We start from the raw sequence: 23,706 nt of genomic DNA on the forward strand, positions 1-23,706 counted from the left end.
ACACACACACACACACACACACACACACACACACAGTTGTAGTATTTGCGGTGCAGGCGGAGGGCTGGTCTTGTTTTGTTGCATTCCTGCAGAGGGGTTGACCTTTGACCTGGTTGTTGCATACCATAGAGGCTCGTCCTGCAGCAGCAGCAGTCCTGCTCTCACAGCTCCAGTGCTTCAGAGGCGATGTGTGTTCTCTGCTAGTCCAGACCAAGCACCGACATCATCATCAGCAGCAGCAGCAGCAGCAGCAGCAGCAGAGAGAGCTCAGAGACACAGCAGCGTCGGCCCGGGTTAAAAGCAGCTCTATTCCCAGCTCTGCGGAATTAGCGCAGAACGCTGTTAGCACTGATCGCTAAAGCGCCATCGTATTGTATTCAGTTGTCTTTCAAGGACTGAGCAGGCCAGCAGCACAACCCAGCGCCAAGGAAATGAAGGACAAACAAAAGAGAAAGAAGGAGCGGACCTGGGCCGAGGCTGCTCGCATGGTAAATACTGCTTTTATTCTGAATGTGACTATTTTAGGCCTGGTGTGAAGTCTGGATGCAGATGTGTTGTTGTTTGGGATATCTGCTCACGACTACAGCCTGTTCTATTATTATCGTCCTCTGTGTACGAACAACAGCCACCCAATTGAAAGCCAAAACTAATCCTACAGCGTATGTTTTAAACATAAAAGATAACTTGTTCACAGGAACACAAAATGCTCGAGGATGTAGCATGCTAGCCGTGGCTGGCACGCTAACCCTTCTCTCTTTGTTTGCTAGGCAGCTAGCTTGTTAGCATATTATAATTCATACTACGAGGGGCTGAAGACATGCCAACAAAACATAATAAGGACATCTTGTTTAGGGCAATAAATGATCCACAAGGCTTATAAACACGATGATTATGTAAAGTCAACATTATATGCGACAAGTATTTTTAAATGTAACCTTGATTCGCGCGAGTCTTAGCAGAGAATGTGGCTAAAGTTGATCAGTGCTTGGAGTCCACAATGGTTTGGAGTGATGCTGGTGATTTATAACCAGATGAAACTGTGGAAGGATATTAGTGTGAATGGGGAAAAGAAGCGGATTGTGACATGAGACAATAGCAGCAGTGAGTTGGGGGGAGGGGTCGCTAGCAGTGATCCACAGTCTCATCAGGTAACATGCTGTGAACAGAGCCGGAGAGGAACATGTAAACCATGATCTGAGCTCATCATGAGTCAGGAACCAATGGCTTCATCAGTCCATAGTTTGTCGTTTCCCCAAGAATCACGATGACTATTACTGGCACTGTTTATGTCATGCACTGGACATGGCCAGGATCAGTAAAACATCTGTATGCCTTGCGATTCCCCCCCCTCTCAATATTGCGATTGTGATTTAATATGCAATCTCAGATTTATTTAAACTTGAAATTAATATAAAATCAAAATTTTAAAGCACAGATTGCAACAATAAAGCAAGCAAATCTGTGGCTTTACCTCTTCAACATATCTAACTAACTGTGTTACATGTAAACATGTGGACTGCACTTCTTAAACACTCTGAACTTAACAGGAAGTCTATAAATAAATAAAATAAACAGATATAAAATAAAGCTTACTAATCCATTCAGTAACATCACACTTACTAAAGTGCAGGAAAAGTAAGGAGAACGAATATTTGCTTTAACCAATAGACTGTTTTTTAGGTAAAGCAAACTCCCAATAAACTTAAATTAAATTATTTTTAAAAAATGCAGCCGTTGCGATTAGAAAACCGTGCTTTATGATATCGGGATAATATCACAAATGCAATGAATCGTTCAGCCTTAATTCCTTAACACTGCATCATTTAAAAGGCCCTCCATGGGCTATTTTATGTTTTATTCAAAATGCTTTACTCATACTTTCCCCCTCATTCATGTGGTTGAGTTTATTTATTACTTATTCTTTGATTTTATTTATTTTCTTAAACCTTTAAAATCTATGTGAAGATATGTGATTGTAGTATGTTGGTAAGGACATATCATAAGCATGTGGCCAGTGCATCATTTAGAACAGTGGTTCTCAAACTTTATTGGCTCAAGTACCCCCTTTCTTTTATTTCTTAATCCAAGTACCCCCTTTGTTTGACTACATTTTACTCTGAATACTATGAATAAACAACTATAGAGCATAATAATGTAATGCATCTGTGACTACACACATTTTAAGTCATCTCATCTAATAAATCAGTAGAATAAAACAGTTTGTAGTAGGGATGTCCCGATACAACTTTTTCACTTCCGATACAATACCGATTCTGCGGCCTTTGCATATTGATCGATATTGATCCGATACAATATCCACACAAATCATACATACTTTTATTACTTATTTTGTAGTTTGGAATGTTAGAACAGGCTTGATCAAGTGATGTTATTCAGACAGAGAACAATAGTCAGCAACAGGAGGTATGAGAAAAACTGACCCATTTATTATGAACCAATTGGTTACATACATTTTAACCTTCAAAATATCTACAGCATTCTACAATTTAATAAATATAATATATATTGGAGATTTCAGATTTTCAGATTTCATTTTCTGGCTGATATCGGACCGGGACGCCCCTAGTAGGAGTGTGACAATTAGGGATGGGACTTTTTGTCGACAAAACGACCGACATTCGACACATGCTCCCCTCGACAAAAAAAATAGAGTGTCGACATGTCGAGGGGGCGGGGCTTGTGGGATTTCCAGATTGCATTTTTATTTTTTCACCTCTCGAATGGAACCTGAAAACACCGGCACCGCGAAGAAGGCAGCTTTCATCGCATCCTTTTTGGATCCACGTCACAAACACCTAAAGTTCACGACCAAGGAGGTTAAGGAAGCTGTGCAAGAAAAGGTTAGAGATCTGTTGTCCGGCCTCCGTACGGTCTCAGGTGATAGTGCGCGCGTTGATGATGACGAGTCCGGGCCCGCTAAAACGGCTAAACAGGTGGATGCAATGGTTTCATTCTTCGGAGAGGACTATTTCAAGGGGGACACGGTCACATCTGACCATTCTGAAATAGAACGTTACACAAACGAAGAAGGAATATCACCCAGTCAGGATCCTGCGCTCTGGTGGTCTCTCAATGAGTCCAGATTTAAAAACCTGAGCCGTCTGGCAAAAGCCTACCTCTGCATCCCCGCCACATCTGTGCCGGCGGAAAGAGTGTTTTCAGCCGCAGGACTGGTCGTGAATAGACTCCGCAGTCGCCTTCTACCCAAACATGTAGACATGCTTCTGTTCTTAAACAAAAATTAGGCCGAAATGGTAAGATACCTATATATATTTTATTTTCACTGAGATCTGAGTTGTTGGTGTTAGGCTGCGTCCTTTTCTGTGGTTTAAAAAAAAAATGGGCACGCTGTTTTTCGATTTTAATTGTTGCTTATTTTCACGAGCGATAAACATGTTCATTTAGTTTGTTTTTTTTTATTTGTAAAAATAACTTGTTTAGGCTACATGTAGCCTACAAAACTAAATAATAAATGAACTGGCTGTTTTATTTCTGTAAATTCCAAACGGCAAAAAGTACGTCTTATGTGTTTGTAAGGCTGTTGAATAAACATCTTAAATTTCTCTCTCTCGTTTTTATTATTACTGCTTTAATGGTCAATATTGGACACTAGAGCCATGTTTTTTAAACTAAAATTAACTAGTACAACAGTATAGATTATTTTCCACCCTCCGCATTGCTGCTGCTCTTTAAAAAAAAGAAAAAAAAAAAAAAGGCCGACAATTCGACAAAAAGTCGACACATGGGCCTCGACAATCGATTTCCCAAATCCCGTGTCGTTCCCATCCCTAGTGACAATATCTCGATACGGCGATATATCACGATAGTTTTTCGCACGCTCGATTATCGATATGCTCCCGCCAAGTATTGATTTTTATTTATTTATTTTTTTGAAACCTTTTCTGCTTCTTCACTAAAATGTGCGGGTATGTCTTCACAGAAATGTTGTCACTGTTTGTTGAAGGAACCAATATATTGTTTACTATAATATTGCACTATACTGGTGTCACTGGTAAGAAAGACCCAATTTTTTGTTTACATGAAGCACTATTGGAGATACTTATTCGTTTACATTGGTATGTTGACACTTATTTACAGAAATGTTGCACTAAAACGTGTCACTGTTCATAGGACACTTTTTCAATTTATTGTCTTTCAGAGATATTAAATTAAACTTTATTTTTTCACTTAATCTTTTTTTTCTTATGTCATAGATTATCGTAGATTGATTTATGACCAATATATCGATAATCGCAGTATCGTCATATCGTGAGATAATCGTTGTCGTGAGCTTTGTATCGCGTATTGTATCGTATCGTGAGGTACCCAGAGGTTCCCACCCCTAACCCCTAGTATGTAGTGTCTCATGAATAGATCTATTCCTATAGTTTTTATTTCTGATCATCTCCCTCCTGGTGTCATTCCAAGATTGACCTTTGTATTTTCAGTTCATTTTCTAATCAAGATTATTTCTATCATCATTATTGTGATTATCATTTTTTAACTAAAAAAAAATAAACATTAAAAACCTCCATTTTTTTTTTTATTGCTTTCATTTGTGAATTTTTCCCTATTGCGTACCCTCATTTGAGAAACACTGATTTAGAATTTCATTCCGCAATGTTTCATGCATTTTTAAAACCATCCTTCTTCTGCACTGAATCAAAGATTGATTGTTTGGCCACATAAGCATACACAGGCACAAAGTGTGCGTTTTCTACAAGCAAACTGCTGCTTGCCTTGAATCTAACATTTGAGTGCATTGATGATTTCTTATGGGAAGGAGACTCCCTGATACACTGCTCAGTATATTTAGCTAATTAGCAAGTAGTCTCAAACAATAACAAAAATGACATACTGTCCTAGAGCACCTTTACAGCGTAAATATAAATAATAATGCAGATTCATAAACTGCATTTGTTTTTTAGCAGCATGCTTTGTTCAGTGCTATGCACATTGATTTATTTTGATCGTTTAATGCCTTGGGTATCGCTACATTTTAATTGCTTTTAGATTTACACACTTTACTATTTTCAGGTTAATTGGTAATGGAGATGGTCTCTGTGGTTTTCAGGTTTTGGAAAACTTCTCAGATGCTCCCATGACTCCAAAACAAATCCTTCATGTCATTCAGACCAAAGGGTTGAAGGAAATGCGGTAAGAAATGTACTCACAAAAAAATACAGTCATTGATGGGTTTTAAATTGGTATGAACATTTTGTCTAACTTTGAACCTGAAGCTAAATCTAATCTATATTAACTGATGTATCACACAGTGAACCACCTCAGTGACAAACCAAGACACATTTATATAGTAATTGGGATTTGTCTCAATGTTGTTGATGATTTTTTTTATTTTAATCTAATAACTTATTGTGGGTCTGTCTATTTTAATCTGTCCTTACATGTATCATTGGACCTGTTGCTGACCTGAACAGGAGGTAGGTGGATTGTCTAGAATCTTTTATTGCATTTATGTCATTTCTTAAGTGTATTGTACCTTCCATTCCTATTTGTGACTGTTCAAGGCCTGGTAATGTACAAATGTTAGCAGACTGACCCCATGACTGCCCATGGACTATCTACCATCTTAAAGCTTGATAGTTTTGGAACAAAGACTTGGGTTGTTTTGCTAATATCCTAGCAACAAAAAGGAACCTATCAATGGCCACGGTTACATAATGTTTTTTAATTCGGAATTAGTTATTCCGAATTAAATCATTCGAAATTAAAGTGTTCTGCCTCGTGTTTACATGGAAATAGTAATTCCAGGATTTAGGCTGACGTGGAAAACCGGTTTATTCGGCTTTATTTAATTCCGCTTTAGGTCTGGGGGTTGGGAAGGCTTGGATTGGAAAGGATGACGTATCGTATCACGTCTATCAGGAAAAACACACAACAAACCTTTTTTTGTTGGCTGTAACAGAGAAGACCACACATGAGAACTGTTTTCACTTTTGATTGTTTCATAATTTGATTCGGAATAAATTTGTATTAGGAATTAAGTGTTTACAAGGTCAGAATCAACTTTATTGGCCATGTAATGTATGTTATACACACGAGGAATTTGACTTGGTGAACTGTGCTCTCTCTAACAATGTAAACTTTAAATAATAATCAAGACTAATATGTGCAAAACTAAATAAAATGATATAACAAGAAAATAATAATAATAGGATAATTGTGTTAAAGAGGAATTCATTTTTATTCTGCTTTAAAGAGGAATTAAAGCTCCTATGTAAACGTGGCCATAATATCGTTCTTACTGCTTGATTTGTGTGAATTTATTTGACCTGTAGCATTGGGTCTCATGTAAGAACTGGTTTTCAAAGGAATTTGGGTGCCCATGGTAACAGTCATGCGATCAATATTGAAAGGCTCGGGGTTTCTCTGATCAATGCCCTCTGGATAGTTTTTTTTTTCTTTCTTTCTTATGGGACAACTACTGATGGCCTGGTGTACAGAACTGTGTGAAACAAAGAGAAGAAACATGGAGAGGCAAAAAGAAAGTACAGAGAAACTCACAGAGGATGTCAGATTTACATATTTACGATGAGCTAAAGTGCAGTGCATTGTTTCCTTTTTAGAGATTTGCAATATTACTCATTGCATTTCTTCTGTGATTCAACTTTATATACGCACTTGGCAGCAAGTCCTTAGTGTAATGTTACCATAACTGGTAGGTCTGAAAGTGTGTTAACTTGAAAAAGTAGTCTGACTACTGATTACTCCTTTTAAAAGCAGCTTATGGTAGTTACTTTACTGTTCACTTGACTCTAAAAGTAATTAAGTTAGATTAGAAGTAACTTTACTAGTTACATTCAGCAGCGGCCGACAACACTCCAGTCCGCCTCAACTTAAGAATCACAGTCGGTTTTGCCGATACTCACTTTATATGAAGGGAATTTTTAATTGTAATGTCAATTACATTACCAACTACTGCATAAAAAAAATATTTTCTTTTCTTTTTTGAAATAATGTTACTGGCATCTATGGTTATAGTGGCTACTTGTGGAGAGGAGGTGTGAAAATGTATAAAATAAGCTAAAAGTAAATAAAAGTATGCGGTAGTCACTGTAAACATGAGCAGCACTTGCTCTGAGAAAATGGGTGGGGTCTCGCTAATCATCATTCATTACCAACTAAAAATAGAATTTCAATTGTAAATGTGACAAACACTGTTTTGTTTAAATTTCATACACAAACACAACATTGCAGCTCTCTAATATTTATTATTCACAAAACACGTTTATACGGTTGATAAAATAGAAGAACGTGCTGCTTGTGCTCAGATTACTCCAATATTGCCAGAATAATTGCCAAGATTGCAGGGCTGTAATGTTTCTATCTCCAAGGGTTCTCCGTTATCCAGGTCAGGGTATGATACTTTACCATTATTGATGCCTTGTTGTTTCATCGACTATACTCACATAATCCACATTGCTTACAGACAAATGGCCTCTTGGAGGTTAGGAAAATCATCATCCAGGTCAATATCATGACCAGAAAGAGGAACCCATGCAGACGACATAGGATGCGGGCACCTATTTATGCTTCTTAAAAAAATAAAAACTTCAAACAGATCTTAAAGGCTATGGTAGTTGACACAGCATGTCTTTTTGCTGTGAAAAGAAAACATGAGTAATGATGTAAACACAGTTTAATATTTGTCTCACCACAGAGGTTGTTGATTGGCATTTATCTCTTCTTTCAGTGGTACTGCTCCATTGGCCTGCCTGGTCACTATGCTGCACTCCCAGGTGAGAGGAGACAGAGTCAAGAACAGCATCTTCTTCAAGTTGCCTGGACGAATGAGCCTTTTCACACTGAAGGTAGTTGCACAATCTTTTCACAATAACTCAAACATTATTTTTTATTTTATTAAAAACAAAATTGTTGTGTGAAAAAGTGTTTGTGGTTGTAAACCGAAGTTACACTTTGGTGCGGCATTACATGATTTCAATCAGAAAGGTTTCAAACTCCTACGGTACTTGGTTTTGACAATTTTAGATTTTCTTGCAAATTTTGTCCCACATTTAAATTCTTAAAATTTCAATCTTTGTTATATTGCAAATATAAGGTGTGTTTCTCCCCCCAAGCATCGAGTGTGTGTAACTGCATTTGCCAGTAAACTTTTCAGTTCAGCTGATGGACTGTTGCTATTGGGAATCATGCTAACCTCTATGCATTTCCCACTACAGAAAAATGCTCCCCAGTGGACAAAGGGTCCCACAGAGACCGACGCAGCATCAGATCCATCCAGCCTTACCACTCCATCTGCCTCCAGCAGCAGCGCTGCAGGGAGCGGCTCAGCGGCACTAGCCTTTGCTCCCACCGAGGCTACTGAGCAAGAGAGCTGTGACTCCAGTGAAACTACTGCTGCTAGTGTAGATAATGATGGTAACATTACGCCACATACAAATCGCAGTGTTTTTCTACCACTGTGCTATGACAGATAATTATGTTTAAAATGATTATATTACCCAATATTGCGGCTTGTTACGAGAAATCTGTGCAATGACACTTTCATCAGATTCAGGTGTGATGAAACGGGGAGGTTAAGACCTGCAAGATTGTGATCCTCTGCACTGATTTTGGACATGTATTACTGGTCATTTTGCAAGATAGCATGGGATTTGATTGGGCAAGGAATGCAGAAAATAATTACTACTTTGTTTGTTTTGGTTTGGTTGACTGATAAAGGCAGACCAAACTGTAAGGACATCGTCACATATTTTGAAATGGATACTAACTTCCACAGTTGCTAATTTAATAAATGTTATGTCACATTGAGATACATATGAAGTCTTTTCAGGTTCTGTTGACCACCATGTGGTGATGGTTCACAGATAAAGTGGTAGATTGTGTTATGTTAGTCTATTGTGCAGCAAAAGTCAACAAAAATGCTGCATAAAGTTGATCCGTACATAAGAAATATGTGACAGTGTGGTACTATACAGATAGTTTTACCACCCAACATAATTACAACTTATCAAAAACATCCAGGTGTCTCCAGCTAGCAACAATGGAGAGGGTACACTATATAGCATGACACTCTGGTACTGTACACCATCAATGTATAGTTAGTAATTGAAATGCTGGGAACCATTAACCCTCTTAGTAAGTCAATTAGAATCGTCTTCATTGTGCAAGAGTTATTAGCCCATGCATTTCCATTTACCTAACGTTTGTTTGAAATTGTCTAACTGTAATGGCGTGATGTTTGGCGGACTCTCGTACAAACTGTCGGGAAACACAACTTAAACAGATTAATTCACCTCAAGTGACTTTTTTGTGTGTGAATAAAAGAGTACAAATGTTTTATTAAAATGAGTCTGAATCAAGTGAATAAGAACAATTCATAAAATGGTTCATCCATTAACGTTCATATTTTTGTGTCATCCTGCCTCTGAAGCCTCAGTGGATGAAAGTTCCTCCAGTGCCTCTGGTGCCACAGAGCAACAGGCTTCCAGTAGCCTGCCTCAGACACGTCTCAGCAGAGCAGCAGGACAACAGGGACGTACGGAAACACAACCAGCACAGCACGCCCAGACCAGACTGAGCCGGTCACGACAGGTCCGACCTCACACTAAACTACTAGCTGTTTGATTGCTAACTTGACTATAAATCATGTTCCTTTGTGTGTTTGTTCACAGTCGGGGAGGCAGAGGAAGAAAGCAGTCATGATGCCTCGTGTTGTCCTCACACCTCTCAAAGTGAATGGGGAGCATGTCTCCTCAGGTAAGAATTTCACAATGTGACATTATTCTTGAAAAGTTGGATATTGCCTGACTGATTGAATGTCAACACTTTTGATTGAGGTTTTGGTTAGTTCATTCAGTGACAAATTGTGAAAAGGCTAAAGGAGGCTCAGATACATGTACACCTCTTTATTTGTAATACATCTATCTATAAAAGCATGGACTGTCTGTGTGTCTGTTTGTGCCTCAAATATCTCTGGTGTTCAGGGACAGACAGAGCTCATACTTGCAACATGGCTGGAGCTTGGTTCAAAACTGTGCGAATTTGGATTATTTCGTACTGCAATGCTATAGTTAATGAATAATTTCATATAATATTGTCTACCGCAAGCACAGAGCAGAGCCACTAGTGTCACAAGTGCGACCAGAGTCAATTGCAGTGGCGAGCTAGAGTCGCTTGTGCAGCCAAAGCCAATCGCTGAAGACCTGGAGTAGCACCAGACGTGTGCGCACACAGCCAAGCGGACACGGACCGCAGGCACATGAGTGAGCAAGGAAGATCACAAGTTTTGAGCTCCTGTGGACTTTTTTTTTGAGGAAACATACTTTTTGACTGTTCCTTATTTGGTGATTACATTTCAAAACATTTATTTTCATTTTATTTTGAAATCACCGCGGAATCAACGCAGGTTACACTGGACGGAGGGTTAGACCGGAGAAGGGGAGCCGCACTCACACTGATATACCAGCAAAGCTATCGAGTCTCACGCATTGAGCGTGAGACAAGCATTTTGACTTGATGTGAGTCACTTAGTGCGTGCATGTGCGCGGCTGAAGCGCGTGCGTTTGTGTTAGAGTGAGCCCACGGAGGATAGTTTGGACAGGTAGCGAGAGACACACATACACACCATGTTTCCTCTGGAAGTGTGAGCCACACACATGATTTATAGATGAAGTTATTCTCAGTCTGCTCGCTAAGTTACATCTGTTTGTATATCAATTACTAACTTTGGATGATAATTACCCCTGCACTAAGAAATGTTAAATGCTAAATAAAGAGTTTCATTTGTACAAATAAAACTAAAACCTAAACCAGTGCAAACTTTATCAATTTATCATGCACATGTCTCATAGAATTAAACCAGGGAAATCGCACACGCTATTTTACTTTGCACCCGCAAATATACCCCTTTATAACAGTACAGAGTATGTACACCTCTTTGTACATCCAACCTTCAAACACACTCATTTGGCCATAATTGACAACTCTACTTAAGCTCCCACATGAATACATACTTCCGACGGGCACTGTACTAGTTTATTTTAATGATGGGATCAGATGTATACTGAGTATCTACCAGCATTGATCAGATTATCAAAATCCCTCACAGTTTGTTCATTTGTTCTGATTACTTGGTGTCTATATAACCAGATTTAATATAGCTTCTCTTAGTCGTTTTGTGTGATTTTTTTTTTTTTTAAATTCTGCTTACATAGGATCTACAAATGGGTTCTCTTGTGGTTTTGGTTGTCTTAGGTCCCATGAAGAGGAACCGAGGCGGAGTTGATGTAGACTTTGAAACACCAGGTTCTATTCTAGTCAACACTAACATCAGAGCCCTCATTAATGTGCGGACGTTCTCAGCTTTCCCTGCCCACTCACAACAGCAGCTTCTACAGCTCTTACCAGAGGTGGACCGGCAGGTATGTGGGTTCTCTCCATGTTTCAGAATGGGTCAATGAGATTTACAGACTTTTGTTTGGACACTTTTTGCTGTGTGCTTTTAGATTGGATCGGATGGTATGGCCAGATTGAGTGGTTCAGCTCTCAACAATGAATTCTTTACCCATGCCTCCCAAAGCTGGAAGGAGAGATTGGCTGAGGGTAAGTGAATATAATGTAGGTATAGGGGACTTAAAAGCCAGTATAAAGGTACCTGTGATACAACAGCATTTACAGTATATCCTGGATTTGACGACTTTAATGAACAACTTTTCAGATATCAAAGCCCATTTTTGTAAACACATGTCAACTACTCCTCCCAAACTGATAATGACCAATACCTTTGAAATCTACAAGTTCATTTGCTTGCCCTTGAATTACTAAATTAAAATAATGCAAAATACTAGTGTGATAAGACCAATTCCTCAAACTTCTGCTGGTAGAGTGAAAATAACAGGTTGAAGCCACATTATTTTAACAGTCTTTAAAATTTGGAATAAATATGAACACAAGGGCCTAAATAAACTCCTGACACTGTGTGGAAGCGTTTGTTGAACTCATTTACTTTTGTCTCTTCTCTCATGAAAACTTAATGTGTCTTTGCTATTTTTAGGTGAATTCACTCACGAGATGCAAGTGCGATTTCGACAAGAAATGGAGAAAGAAAAGAAGGTAGAAGCCTGGAAGGAGAAGTTTTTTGAAGAATACCATGGACAAAAGTAAGAACCAGATTGTTTTATATCAACTTAAATTGTTTTTTCATATACTATTAAAGACAAATACATGTTAGGTTACATCGTGGGTGTACAAAGTATTTTTTTTAGAAATCAAGTTAATGAAAATTAATTACAAGCATTTAAATTGTTCTTAAAGTGCAGCAAATCAACTTTTTCTTCTCAGTCTTTGGCTGTTTACTAAATTAGAATTCTTGTGCTTGCAGGTCTGGCCTAACACAAGAGGAATCCCTTAAACTCACCATGAGTGAGGCAAATGAAGTCGCAGCCAGTGTGTTGGAGAGTGATGTGGCGGTGGTGACACCCGGGGCCCCGAAAAGACGCAGTGTGGGTCGGCGGAGGAGAGATGGCCGTATGAGAAGACGCACCCGAGCCGACCTTCGTCGCAGAGCTCGCCGTACACTCAGCAAGGCGACTCCAGCCCTGCAATCACCAGAGGAAGCTGAAACTAGCACTCAGCTGGACATTTCTACGGTCTCTCTGGGCTCTCCAATGTCCGACGATACAGTAGTTCAAGGAGAGGTTGTTCTGCAAGCAGAATGCAGTGTGGAGGTCCTGGAAGAGACTGCCTCCACAGAACCAAAGCCCGCTCCCAGCCCAGAGCCAGCCACATTACCAGAACCCACTCCTACCCCCACTCCTACTCCTACTCCTACTCCTACATCTACTCCTACTCCTACTCCAACACCCACTCCCAGTCCCAGCCCAAGCCCTGACTCTACCAGTGCCATTGAAGAACCTGAAGTTGCTGTTCGTCTTCTCCCCGAGGAAGCTGCACCTGTCCTGGCTTCCACCACCTCTCCATCCTCTTCCTCCTCTTCCTCGTCTTCTTCAGCTTCATCACCTGCCTCATCACCTTCCTCCCCATCTGATAGACAGGAGGCTTTTGCTGCAGGCTTGGACTCTTCATCATCCTCTTCTGCATCTTCAAGCGCAGCTGTTGTTGCTGATCCCCTTGACGATACTGCATCTGTGGTAACCTCTGTCACCGGGGGAACGGCCACCAGCAGCAGAGAGAGCAGCCCATCAGCCAGCCCTGCTACAACCCCTGTGCCCAGCACTCAGCCTAAGGAGCAGAAGAGGAGACCAGATGAGACCGAGGCCTTCTCCAGCTTTCCCGAAAAGAGACCACGTCTTGATGACCGTCGGTCCTTTCGTACCACAATTGACGGTGTCCGTTCAGAGAAGCCGCAGCCGACAACGGAAGAACCCAAGGTGCCGCCAATCCGGGTAAGGCCTAAGTGCAGAAATATATTTAATTAGCTGATTGCACATTTCAATACTAAAATACTTGTTTTTGCACTTGGTTGATTTTAGCATAAGTAGATTCAGTATTTTAAAGGCAAAGTTTGACATGCTGTGTATGTGTTTCTAACACAGATACAACTGTCCAGAATCAAACCACCCTGGGTCAAAGGGCACCCCACCTACCAGATCTGTCCCAGAATCGTGCCCCCCGGCGAGGGCTCGCGCCGGTCGGGGACAGGTGGGGCGCGCACCTTGGCGGACATCAAGGCACGGGCCCAGCAAGCCCGGGCCCAGCGGGAGGCCGCTGCTGCTGTTGCAGCCTCTAGCGAAGGGACAGGGCCGACCAGCACCAGGTTGCGGCCTGCTTCTGGGATACAGACTAGCAGCAATGGACGACGAGCGCGAGAGCATCCAGGACCTGTCGAGCCAGGAGGAGGACGAGGAGGAGGTGGGGGAAGAGATAGAGGAAGGGGAGATAGTGGGGTGGAGGAACAGGAATCGTCTTCAAGCACTGATTCGTCAGGAACACAACTACAGCTTCTCGATTTAGAATCTGCTTCGCAACCTTCCTCTTTGATGTCCACCACCTCTACCTCCAATTCGTTAGAGTCTCCAGCACATCAAGGTCAAAATGATGAAGGATCTGAGTGCCAAGAGGATAAAGAAACATCACCTTCTAGCATCCAGAGTTCGTCCACTACGCTTAATGACAGGGCTGGTCCTCTCTCCCCTGAAGTTAATACTGAACCAGAACAATCGCCTATTCACTTACTCAAACTAAATCAAGGATTTGAGTCTACTGCTGCTAACATAGAAAAAGTAAAAGAGGGTGGTGAAAAGCCTGCTCTAGCCCCTACTTCAATCCCAGACTCTGTGCCGCGGTTTGGGGCTCAGGGTATGGACATTATTCAGACACTAGCTAATTCTTCTCAGGCCAAAGAACAAGATGGGAATGAGTCTGGACTCAGCGTTGTTATTAAGCATGGTTCCCATCATGTTGATTCCCAGGAGGCATTATCACGTTCAGTTGTCAATAAACCCAATATGGATCTATTTTCTCCCGAACATTTAGACGGTTCTCTGGAAGAGAAAGATGACGAAACCGGCATGCATAGTGACTCAACAGAAACTGCTTCCGACTGCGAGAATGAGTGTCAGGAGGATGATCTGCAGCAGCCTGACCAAGACTGGCAGCCCCAACTCAGCAGCCCAAGAAATGGCCATCTGGTTATCTGTAGCCCTCAGAACCAACAGCCAGTTATCCAGACCCATGTGACCAGTCGGCAAGGACAAACGGTCATTCAGCCTTGCTTCCCAAATGGTTTGCCCCACTCTAATCACAGCAGTACCCATTCCCAGGACAATCTTTCTTTTCCAACTGTTTCCCCACAAGATGTAAGAGACAATGATATTGTGGTTAAAATAGAGCCTGGAGAGGACTGCAGAGTCTCCAGGCAAAGCTCACCTGAAGGAGAATGTCAAGGAGCATTAAAGCCCTCGTCTACTCTGCATAATACAGCAGTGTTTTCTAAAAAGCTGGGCAGCACTGCAAGACCTTTGTCAAGTGTGGAAGCCAACAACCCTTTGGTTACTCAGCTTCTTCAGGGAAGCCTACCTCTGGAGAAGGTTTTACCCTCGCATACTGCGCATAAACTTGAGATAAGCAGAATACCAGGACTCCAATCTAGGCCATCAGCAGCAAGAACACCAGTGCCTCACAACAGGCCTGAGGTCTCAGCCCAGTCTCCTAGCCCAGAGCTGACCAAGGTTTCTCAGATTCACACTAAATCGTCAACAGGCCCAGTGTCCTGTGTAATGGAAGCTTCTGCTGTTTTGCAGTACCAGGCCCCTGGTGCAGTCCCAGTAATCACTCCTCTGCCTCCCTCCTCTTCCAACTTATTGTCCTCTAGAAGTAAGTCAGAACTTGTCTCTCCGTCGGCTGTGGAGTCTGTTGTTATTAAAGAGTCTCCAGGCCGTCAACCTTCAGAGGGAGCTATTCCTGACAGGCATCATTCCGTCCACCGAACAGTGCCTAATGGTCAGTTAGGTCCCTCACCTCCCCATGCTGATCCCTGCCCCACTGAGGTATTGCCAGCAATAAAATTTAATTGGCGAGCTCCGCAGTCTCAACACCCCTCTCATTACCAGCAGCAGTTGTCTCCAGGTCCTGTTGTGAAAAATGAAGCTAGTGTGCGGCCATCTTGCCAGGCCCTTGCCAAATCTTCTCATGGGATATCTGTAAGTTTTCCCAAAAAGGAACCTGGGGATGGTTACCTTAGTGGGGGGGCAATGGAGGGACTCCTTAATATGGAGATGACATTAGCCAGAATGGCAAAGAAAGAGCATAGTAAACCCTCTTATTCCTCCAGGTCTCCCTCCTCCTCTTCTCCCTCGCCCTCCTCTGCTTCTTCCCTTCCGTTTCAGCTTTATGGAAAGCTCCCCAAGCAAGGAGGAGGTGTGAGTTACACAGCCAGTGTATCAGTGATGGACAATGGGGGTTTCCCTCACAGCATGACAGATGGTGTCCTCCAGCTCCGCCCCCGCCTGGCTTCCAGTCAAGCGACCCTCAGTATCCAGGCCTTTACTGATAGTACGGCCGAGGAGGTGGCACTCAAGTGCTCGTGCCGCCTCAAGGCCATGATCATGTGCCAAGGCTGCGGTGCCTTCTGCCATGATGATTGCATTGGGCCCTCCAAACTCTGCGTGTCATGCCTGGTGGTCAGATAGTATGTAGATATAAGTGCACTGTAGAACTGCTCCCTGTCGGGAAGAGGGGCTAAAGAGTGTAAATTAAAGTTTATTGGATGAGAACACAGGAGGATCCTAAATGGAAGAATTTGACTTGTACAATTCAATAATTTGTCCTTTTGCTTTGTCCTAGAATCATTTTTTACCAAAACGGATATTATGACTATTATTATTATTGTTATTATGATAATTATTCTTATTGTAAATGTTGTGAATTTGAGGCATGATGGTTGTAAATTGTGCCTTTTTGTTTTGTTCTTGTCCTCAAAAACATTTACCTCATCGGATCTCGCTCCATCGATTGGTGGCCATCATCATTTGGTCCCTGGTTTCCTCAGTGAACAGGGACTCATTGTTCTCTCTTTGTGCAAAGAAATATTTTTTTAACCATTAAACGGAGTAAATAACATCTTTTCACTTGTTTGTGTTGTTACTGATATTTAATTTTGTTTGCATTCCAGTCTATTTGAAGTAAAGTACCAAATAAAGTGTTTATTAAGTGGTGACAGGGTCTTTGAATCCTTGGTTGACTTTTAGCAACATATTTAATCAGGTTTAGCTCAAACATAGTGCGCTAACTTGTAGGTAGATTTTCATAATGTCTTGTATATGCCTCAATTTTAGTTGTGCTAAAGTGGGGGTTGTAAGTTCTGTCTAAATATCATCATTGTACTGAGAGGATTTTCACATCATGTTAGTTTTTAGTGGACATTAATTCAGATCATAAGTTTGTGCAGCTTCAATAAAAAAGAGCTTGCAGTGACCTTGGGTATAAATCCCACATGTTAGATTCTAGCACAATGCTTTTATCTTATCACTGTTCAAAAGGACAAACCACTGCCAAGATAGTTGGAAATTACATTTCTCATTATCCTCATCCTTTGACACAATGAAATATGTCTATGGATGTATTTATATTCACTCTGTCTCTGGCCAGCAATGGTCCCTAAAAATAAGCTAATTTAGTGTTATTTAACAATTGCACCAAATATGAGGTAATGGATTTAAAAAACAGTGGAGTGCTTTGAGTAGAGAGTGATATATGTCATGTCTAAGACACCGAATCAACAGGAGGAGACCTGTTGGAAAGAGGTTTGGGAACTAAAATGTGTTAACATTGTGTACATCTTGTCTGTTTCTATTTTTGGCGTGAGTGCCAACATTCTTTTTGTGCTGCTGGACACAACTTACTCATGCTTTGGTTCGACTTTATTAGAACATTTCATTCAGCAAAAAAAGTGTAGAGCATCATCTACTCTTAAATTTAATGTCTGAAAAAAGAACCAAAACGTCTGTTATAGACAAAACAGCTTGAGTTTTCAATTAAAAGCTAAATTTGCTAATGTTAGCATTAAGCTACTTTGGACTTCATAAGGAGAATCAAGTTGTGACACATCATGAAAAGAAAGTTATTTAAAGGTTTTAAATCAAAAAAGTTCGAGATCAAAATAAGTCCATGTTACTACATGGCACACCTGATGACATACTCCACTTAAAGCTTCCCTTCAAGTTTAATGGTTTTATTATTAATTTAGAGTTTTTGTTCTTAACTTTAAGGTCCATATATGATCACACCCTCTGTGCAGGTGCACGTGCGGCCCTCGGTCTAATTTTGTGGGGTTTTCAAAACAAATCACCCAAAACTTCTAATTGAAGAAGTTGGAAGGAATACAATACACAAAATAACTCAGAAAACACACAATACAGCGGCACATTGGACAAAAGTACACAAAATGACAACCACTTAAACACACCATGACTCCCAAACCTAACAAATCAAAAACCAAAATTCAGAAAAGGACAATGCACAAAATAATAACAAAAAAGAATCAAATTCATTTTGAAGATTCCTCAGTGACACCACCAGGATGTTGATTTGACAAAGTACCCACATGGTACTTGTGGCTCCTCTTGGCAGATCTGTTTGAAGCATCATTTAATCTTGAAATTTTTTCCATTGTTTGCCTGGACCTCATGCCATTGCTCACAACTCAGAATGTAGGGGCAAAATGGCTTGAGTGAGACATCTGCCAAGTTTTAATGTTGAGTTTGGGCTGATTAAACAGATAGGAAAGGTGTGGGTGAGGGGTAAAGTTACAATAGTGGAAAAACATAGCAGAGCCTCCTCAGGCAGAGGCCTTGGTGTGTGCCATCAGTGTGCAAGACTGTATCGGGCAGTCTGACCAGAAGTGATCAGGAGAGAGTTCTGTAATTACATATCACTGTCTACAGGCCAGGGCCTGTTCTCGGCATGCATTTACTCAAGGATTCAAAGTCTTTATTGTTAATTCACCAGCATGTGCCTGACATATGAAAAATCAAGAGTATGTTTCATCCTTTCTCACTATGACAGCAAGATACATAAAAAAACGATTCCTGACTTTTGCCATGATGCTTGTTTTTGGTGTATTTAAGGTGTGCGACATGGGATGGACAGACAATAAAATTCTTACAGACATGAAAAGGTTTTTAGGCAATAATAAATGAGGGGGAAAAAGTCATTTTAAGTTAGGGCTTATGCTAATATAGCATAGAGAGAACTGTACCTGCTGCTCCATTGAACTCCAATTCAATGGCTTCAAATTTCATGTCGTGCTTTCTCCCATTCAGCTCCCTTAGATTCTATGTTAAACACTTCACACGTGCAAAATGATCATTCGATGAGGGCGGTCTCAACCATGTCTGCACGCCCATCGATTTGCAATGCAATCTTAGTAGATGAGGCTCAGCATGTATGAGGAAATACTGCATCCAAGAATTTATGCGCGAAAGATGTTTTAAGCCCTTTATTATTTGAGATGTTTGTGAATCTGTCAACAAGTTGAGCAGATTGGCTCCCTAAGAATAGCCGGCACTTTCGGCTCCCAATTGGCTAGTCAAATTTTTGTTATCATTACTAAATTATTTATAAAAACACATGATTGTACAAAGTATTTATTACTTATGTTTTCATTTGTATACTTAACACAAAACATATGGCTATAATAATGCACAGACTGCAACGATCATATACCTGCTCTAGAACTGCCCATGACATTAAAATGAATTAACTCTCGAGTGCTGCATAATCTTCTTTTCTTGTTAGTGGTCAGTATGTTATGATAATCAATGTATTTACTCATATTAGGTCATAGCAAAGACAGAACAGTACTACATTAAAGTAGCTTTTATTTCAAGAGCAACTTAAGGACTAATCCATACACAGTCATTGTAAACACATGGACATTACAAAATAAATATTCACCATCACTTTGTTCATAATCACCAAATAAATACCTAATATGTGCAGTTTAAATTTCCTCAGTGTATTGCAATGTAATCAAAATAGTTTGCAGAAATCAAACAAACAAACAAACAAAAAAAAAACATACAAACTCAAGCACCAGAAAAAAATCTTATTAAAAAATTATTTAAAAACTTTCAGTTACAAAATATTTGCACTTCAAAACATCCCGGTATTTTTAAATAAATAAATAATAAGATATATAAAACAATTCATAGTTGGTATCTTAAAATATTTCCTCTGTGTTCAGCAATGCAGAGGAAACGATCCCCTCTTCTTGGGTACCATTTCATTTCTTCTCAGGTAGCATTGTGACATTTCAATAAATAAATAGTGAATGATAAATAGTAAACATAGAAAATCCAGCAGACATGAGTAAATAAGTTCATAAACCAACATTTGTAGGAGACTCAAAAGAGTTACACAGCAAGAGTAAGAATGAATCTACGATCTAGTCCCGGAGGTGCAACATCACGATGTCGTACAGGATACGATCAACATTTTTGAATGGAAATGAGATTTGTTCTCTAACTAAGAATGTGCTCAGCCCAGGCTGTATACTGCACTCTGTGCCTGGCTGTTTGTACCCTCAGATAGCCTCGCTTACCAACAGATTGATTTCTGTGTGCTGTCACACACATAACATCCACAAACCTGTTCACGCTCATATTGGTAAAAACATGCAGGCAGGAAAGGAACGCAAAGAACAAAGGACGAAGATCAAAATGAGGAACGCTGATTACATGCAGCCTCTAAAGGGTTTGGAGAGAAAGACTGCTGTTGTCACGGTGAAGCCCTGGCCCTTCATCTCCTCTGTGGTCACACCTCGATGCCTTTCACCGCCTGGTTGATGGACTCCAGCAGGGCGCGGTTTTCAGGGTTTTGGTAGCAGTCTTTATTGGTAAACATGTGGGTCAGTGTGTCCACATAGCTGTCAAAGTTCTGCTCAGACAGCGGCTCCTGCTGAACACACACACACACACACACACACACACACACACAAAATAAAGAAATGTCAACTTAATGTGAGACACTGCGCAATCATCCATTCATTCAGAGACGTGGCCAAACTAGGTCCTGAAGGGCCGCAGCTCCGCAAAAAGCCTGCTAACGAGCCCTGTTGGAGCACGTTATGTACAGTATGTCTTCAGTTCTAATAGGAATTCATTTGCTCTTTAAACAACTTGGTTTCATGCAGAACCCATTGATAGCCATAACATGTACCAAGGACTAAAATACATTTACAGAGCAGCTTCCCTATGTGTTTGCTGATGATTCTTTTACAAATGCTCTCGTCAACATAGATGCCATTAACTTAACTACTTAGTAATGTAATACTCTAATATGATCACTTTTTCAGTAACGAGTAATCTAACACGTTATTATTTCCAAACCAATAATCAGAATAAAGTTACTCATCCAAATCACTGTGAGTTACTAAACTGGAGATAGGCACCATCAGACTAACTCTGAAAAAGGAGCAAGCTGGTCATAAAATGGATGGACTGTGAGGAACTTTTCATGTTATTTTCCTCACGTATGTTACAAGTCACGTGTTACATACTCAGACAAAATATAACAGGTACTGTATATACAGACAAAATATCCATTCATCCAGTTTCTGACCCGTTTCTTCCTGTTTTCAGGGTTGCGGGGGTCTGCTGGTGCCTATCTCCAACTTTCATTGGGCATTAACAGACAAAATATGTCAGGTCAAACAATACTGACTTTATTATATATATATATATGTATATATATTAAAATGAAGTCAAGAAAGACCATCTTTATGTTATTTTCTATGAAAACTTGTATTTTCATCAGGTTATAGTTTGTCATGAGATATGTAACTAATAAAGTAACCTGTAATCAAATCAAGTAATCCCTAGAGCATCGGTCACCAATCTTTTTGAAACTGTGAGCTACTTCATAGGTACTGTGCAGTGCAAAGGGCTAACAGTTAGAAAAGCACTTCTTAAATACTACATTTTCATGGCTTCACTTTAATTAGAGGGTAAGATAATAAGGAAGGCTAGCAGTTACTTGAAAAGGTAGGAAATGTTGAGTTTTCAACATGAAACACTTAATTTCTCCTAATTTATGCAATTGGTTCATTTTCATATATATTTTATAGAATTTTTTTTCAAAAAAAATACATCTTGTATAAATTATATTATATATAACATACCACTGACCTAACACCAGATCTGCAACACTTTTGTGTTTCAGAGAAAATAAACATTTAAAGATGGTTAAAATTAAAACTACCAAATCTTAATTAGCAGTATTTCATTCTACTAAGTACTAACTACATCTCTCATACATATTCATTTTTAGAGATCTTGATGGCTCCTCACATGGTCCATGTGGGCTACCTGGTGCCCACGGGCACCATGTTAGTGACCCCTGCCTTAGAGTAACTCAGTTGCTTTTTAAAGGTGTAATCATTAATTCGATTACTTTTTCAAAGTAACTGTGGCAACACTGCTGGTCAATTCTTTCCTCTTTCCTTCCTGCATTCCACATCCCTCTGTGCTCAGCTTGAAATCTCATCGGTTTCTTCACGACCAGCTTCTTTGTGTAAAATAACCAAGGCTGGTGATAAACACACTCCTGTTGGTTAAAAAGCGGAAGAAGAGACTTGCACACTGACCATGGTGGGCAGGCGGATGTTGGCCAAGCTGCGGATCAAAGCCTGACTCAGACCAGATAGCTCCAGGAACAAGGCCTCGTTCCTCTCGTCAATGTGTTTATTCTCTTCTTCCATGCTTTTCAGGTTCTTCTCCATTGAAGAAATCTGAAGCAGTGACAGACACAAGTCAGTGTGAACAGGGCCCTGGTTTCAATGGAAGCTACAGTCATTTTAAAATCAGGGAGAAAGGAACAAGAACATGTATTAGAAGATATTAGTAAATTATTTCAATGTTGTTAAAATGCTTGGAGGCAATAGATATACCTTTTTTCATTGGGGCATCACACATACTCAGCCCTGCTATTTATCCAACAAACCACATTACCTGCATGTGTACATTATTTGTTGCGTACAAGCTTTGTTGCTAAAAATATAAACAGACTACAGATCCAAAGTGGTTTATTCCCACACATTTTTATATAAGAATATATGTCTAATTTGTCTCTGCTCTTAAAAATAGGAATATTTTTCCAACTATCAAACACTTACACATGCTGACCCTGTGCAAGAGTTTTAAAGTCATTGTATTGAGTTGTCTTTTCTTTTATATTCTGTATGGGTATGGGGATGGTAATGTATATACAGTATTTGTTGATTAAATGAATCAATTAATGCTGATATCCAATTTCCCTGAAGGGATTAAAAAAAAAAAGTGGTCTATGTATAAAATCTGAATTAAAATCTCAAAAAAATGTACCGACATACCTGGCCATAGTTGATATAATCAGGTATAGATCTATAGTTTTAAAGTCCACTTGGTGTGTGTGTGTGTGTGTGTCTTCAGAGGTGGTTATCTCACCTGGGTGTGAAGGTTCATCATGTCAGCTTCCATCTCTGAATTGGACTCATTGAGCTCCTCGATCTCCTTGTTGAGTTGCTTGATCTCCTCATCATTGTCCAGAACTGAGCAACAGCAACAACACAAAGGAACAAGTGTATCATGACATCTGACAAGTGTTCAAAGAACAAGTTGATGTCTGGAAATTTCAGAATGTCACTTTGTAGAAGCCATCCACACCCCAACAATGTTGTGCTCTGGTTGGAGACAGAGATCTCACCATGTGTGGTAAAGATCAAGATGTGGCGCAAAGCAGAGTAATTTATATATAGACGTATGCATAGAGGATTACTCCATTGTGTAATTATTGTGCAGTTACAAAGGTGGTGTATTCTTTTAGTCAGTGAACTTTTGTAAAGTTTACCTGTATTCTTCGGATTTTAAGGCGCACTATCAATGAATGGGTCTGACCGTGTCTATTTTCATACATAAGGCGCACCGGTTTGTTATTATTATTATTATTATGAAACAAGTCAAACAAAATAGTCTGATAAGTCAAACTTTATTCAACTCATAACAATAACTCTCAACATTGTTCAGGTTTAACACATAAAATATAGAATACACTCCAGGTACATATCACTCCACGAGGAGTCTGACTACGGTAGCCCTGAAGTGCCAAAAATCCATCAATAGGGACAGCTTTATAGTTTACCAAAGTTGTACTAAAACATTTTGACACATTCATTTCATACATAAGGCGCACCTGATAAGGCGCGCT

The 23,706-nt window shown here is 40.1% G+C and overlaps 2 protein-coding genes across 2 annotated transcripts in view; one reads left to right on the forward strand and one right to left on the reverse strand.

Moving 5' to 3' along the window:
* asxl1 (ASXL transcriptional regulator 1) lies at positions 1–16,584 on the forward strand. Its single transcript, XM_028453330.1, has 11 exons — positions 1–488; positions 5,096–5,179; positions 7,734–7,853; positions 8,223–8,421; positions 9,437–9,597; positions 9,678–9,762; positions 11,260–11,426; positions 11,511–11,607; positions 12,059–12,164; positions 12,386–13,409; positions 13,560–16,584. Exons 1-11 carry the CDS (start codon positions 432–434, stop codon positions 16,152–16,154), a joined length of 4,695 nt encoding a protein of 1,564 aa, XP_028309131.1. The 5' UTR covers positions 1–431; the 3' UTR covers positions 16,155–16,584.
* Positions 16,585–19,560: 2,976 nt separating this feature from the next.
* Positions 19,561–23,706, reverse strand: part of myt1a (myelin transcription factor 1a) — a 29,114-nt gene continuing 24,968 nt past the window's right edge. Inside the window, 3 exon segments of the mRNA XM_028452979.1 lie at positions 19,561–20,421; positions 22,109–22,252; positions 22,947–23,050. Of these exon segments, the coding sequence (XP_028308780.1) occupies positions 20,278–20,421; positions 22,109–22,252; positions 22,947–23,050 (392 nt within the window). The 3' untranslated portion in view covers positions 19,561–20,277.

This window comes from Gouania willdenowi, chromosome 7 (genome assembly GCF_900634775.1).
Source record: "Gouania willdenowi chromosome 7, fGouWil2.1, whole genome shotgun sequence".
In the NCBI taxonomy this organism is placed as follows: Eukaryota; Metazoa; Chordata; class Actinopteri; order Blenniiformes; family Gobiesocidae; genus Gouania; species Gouania willdenowi.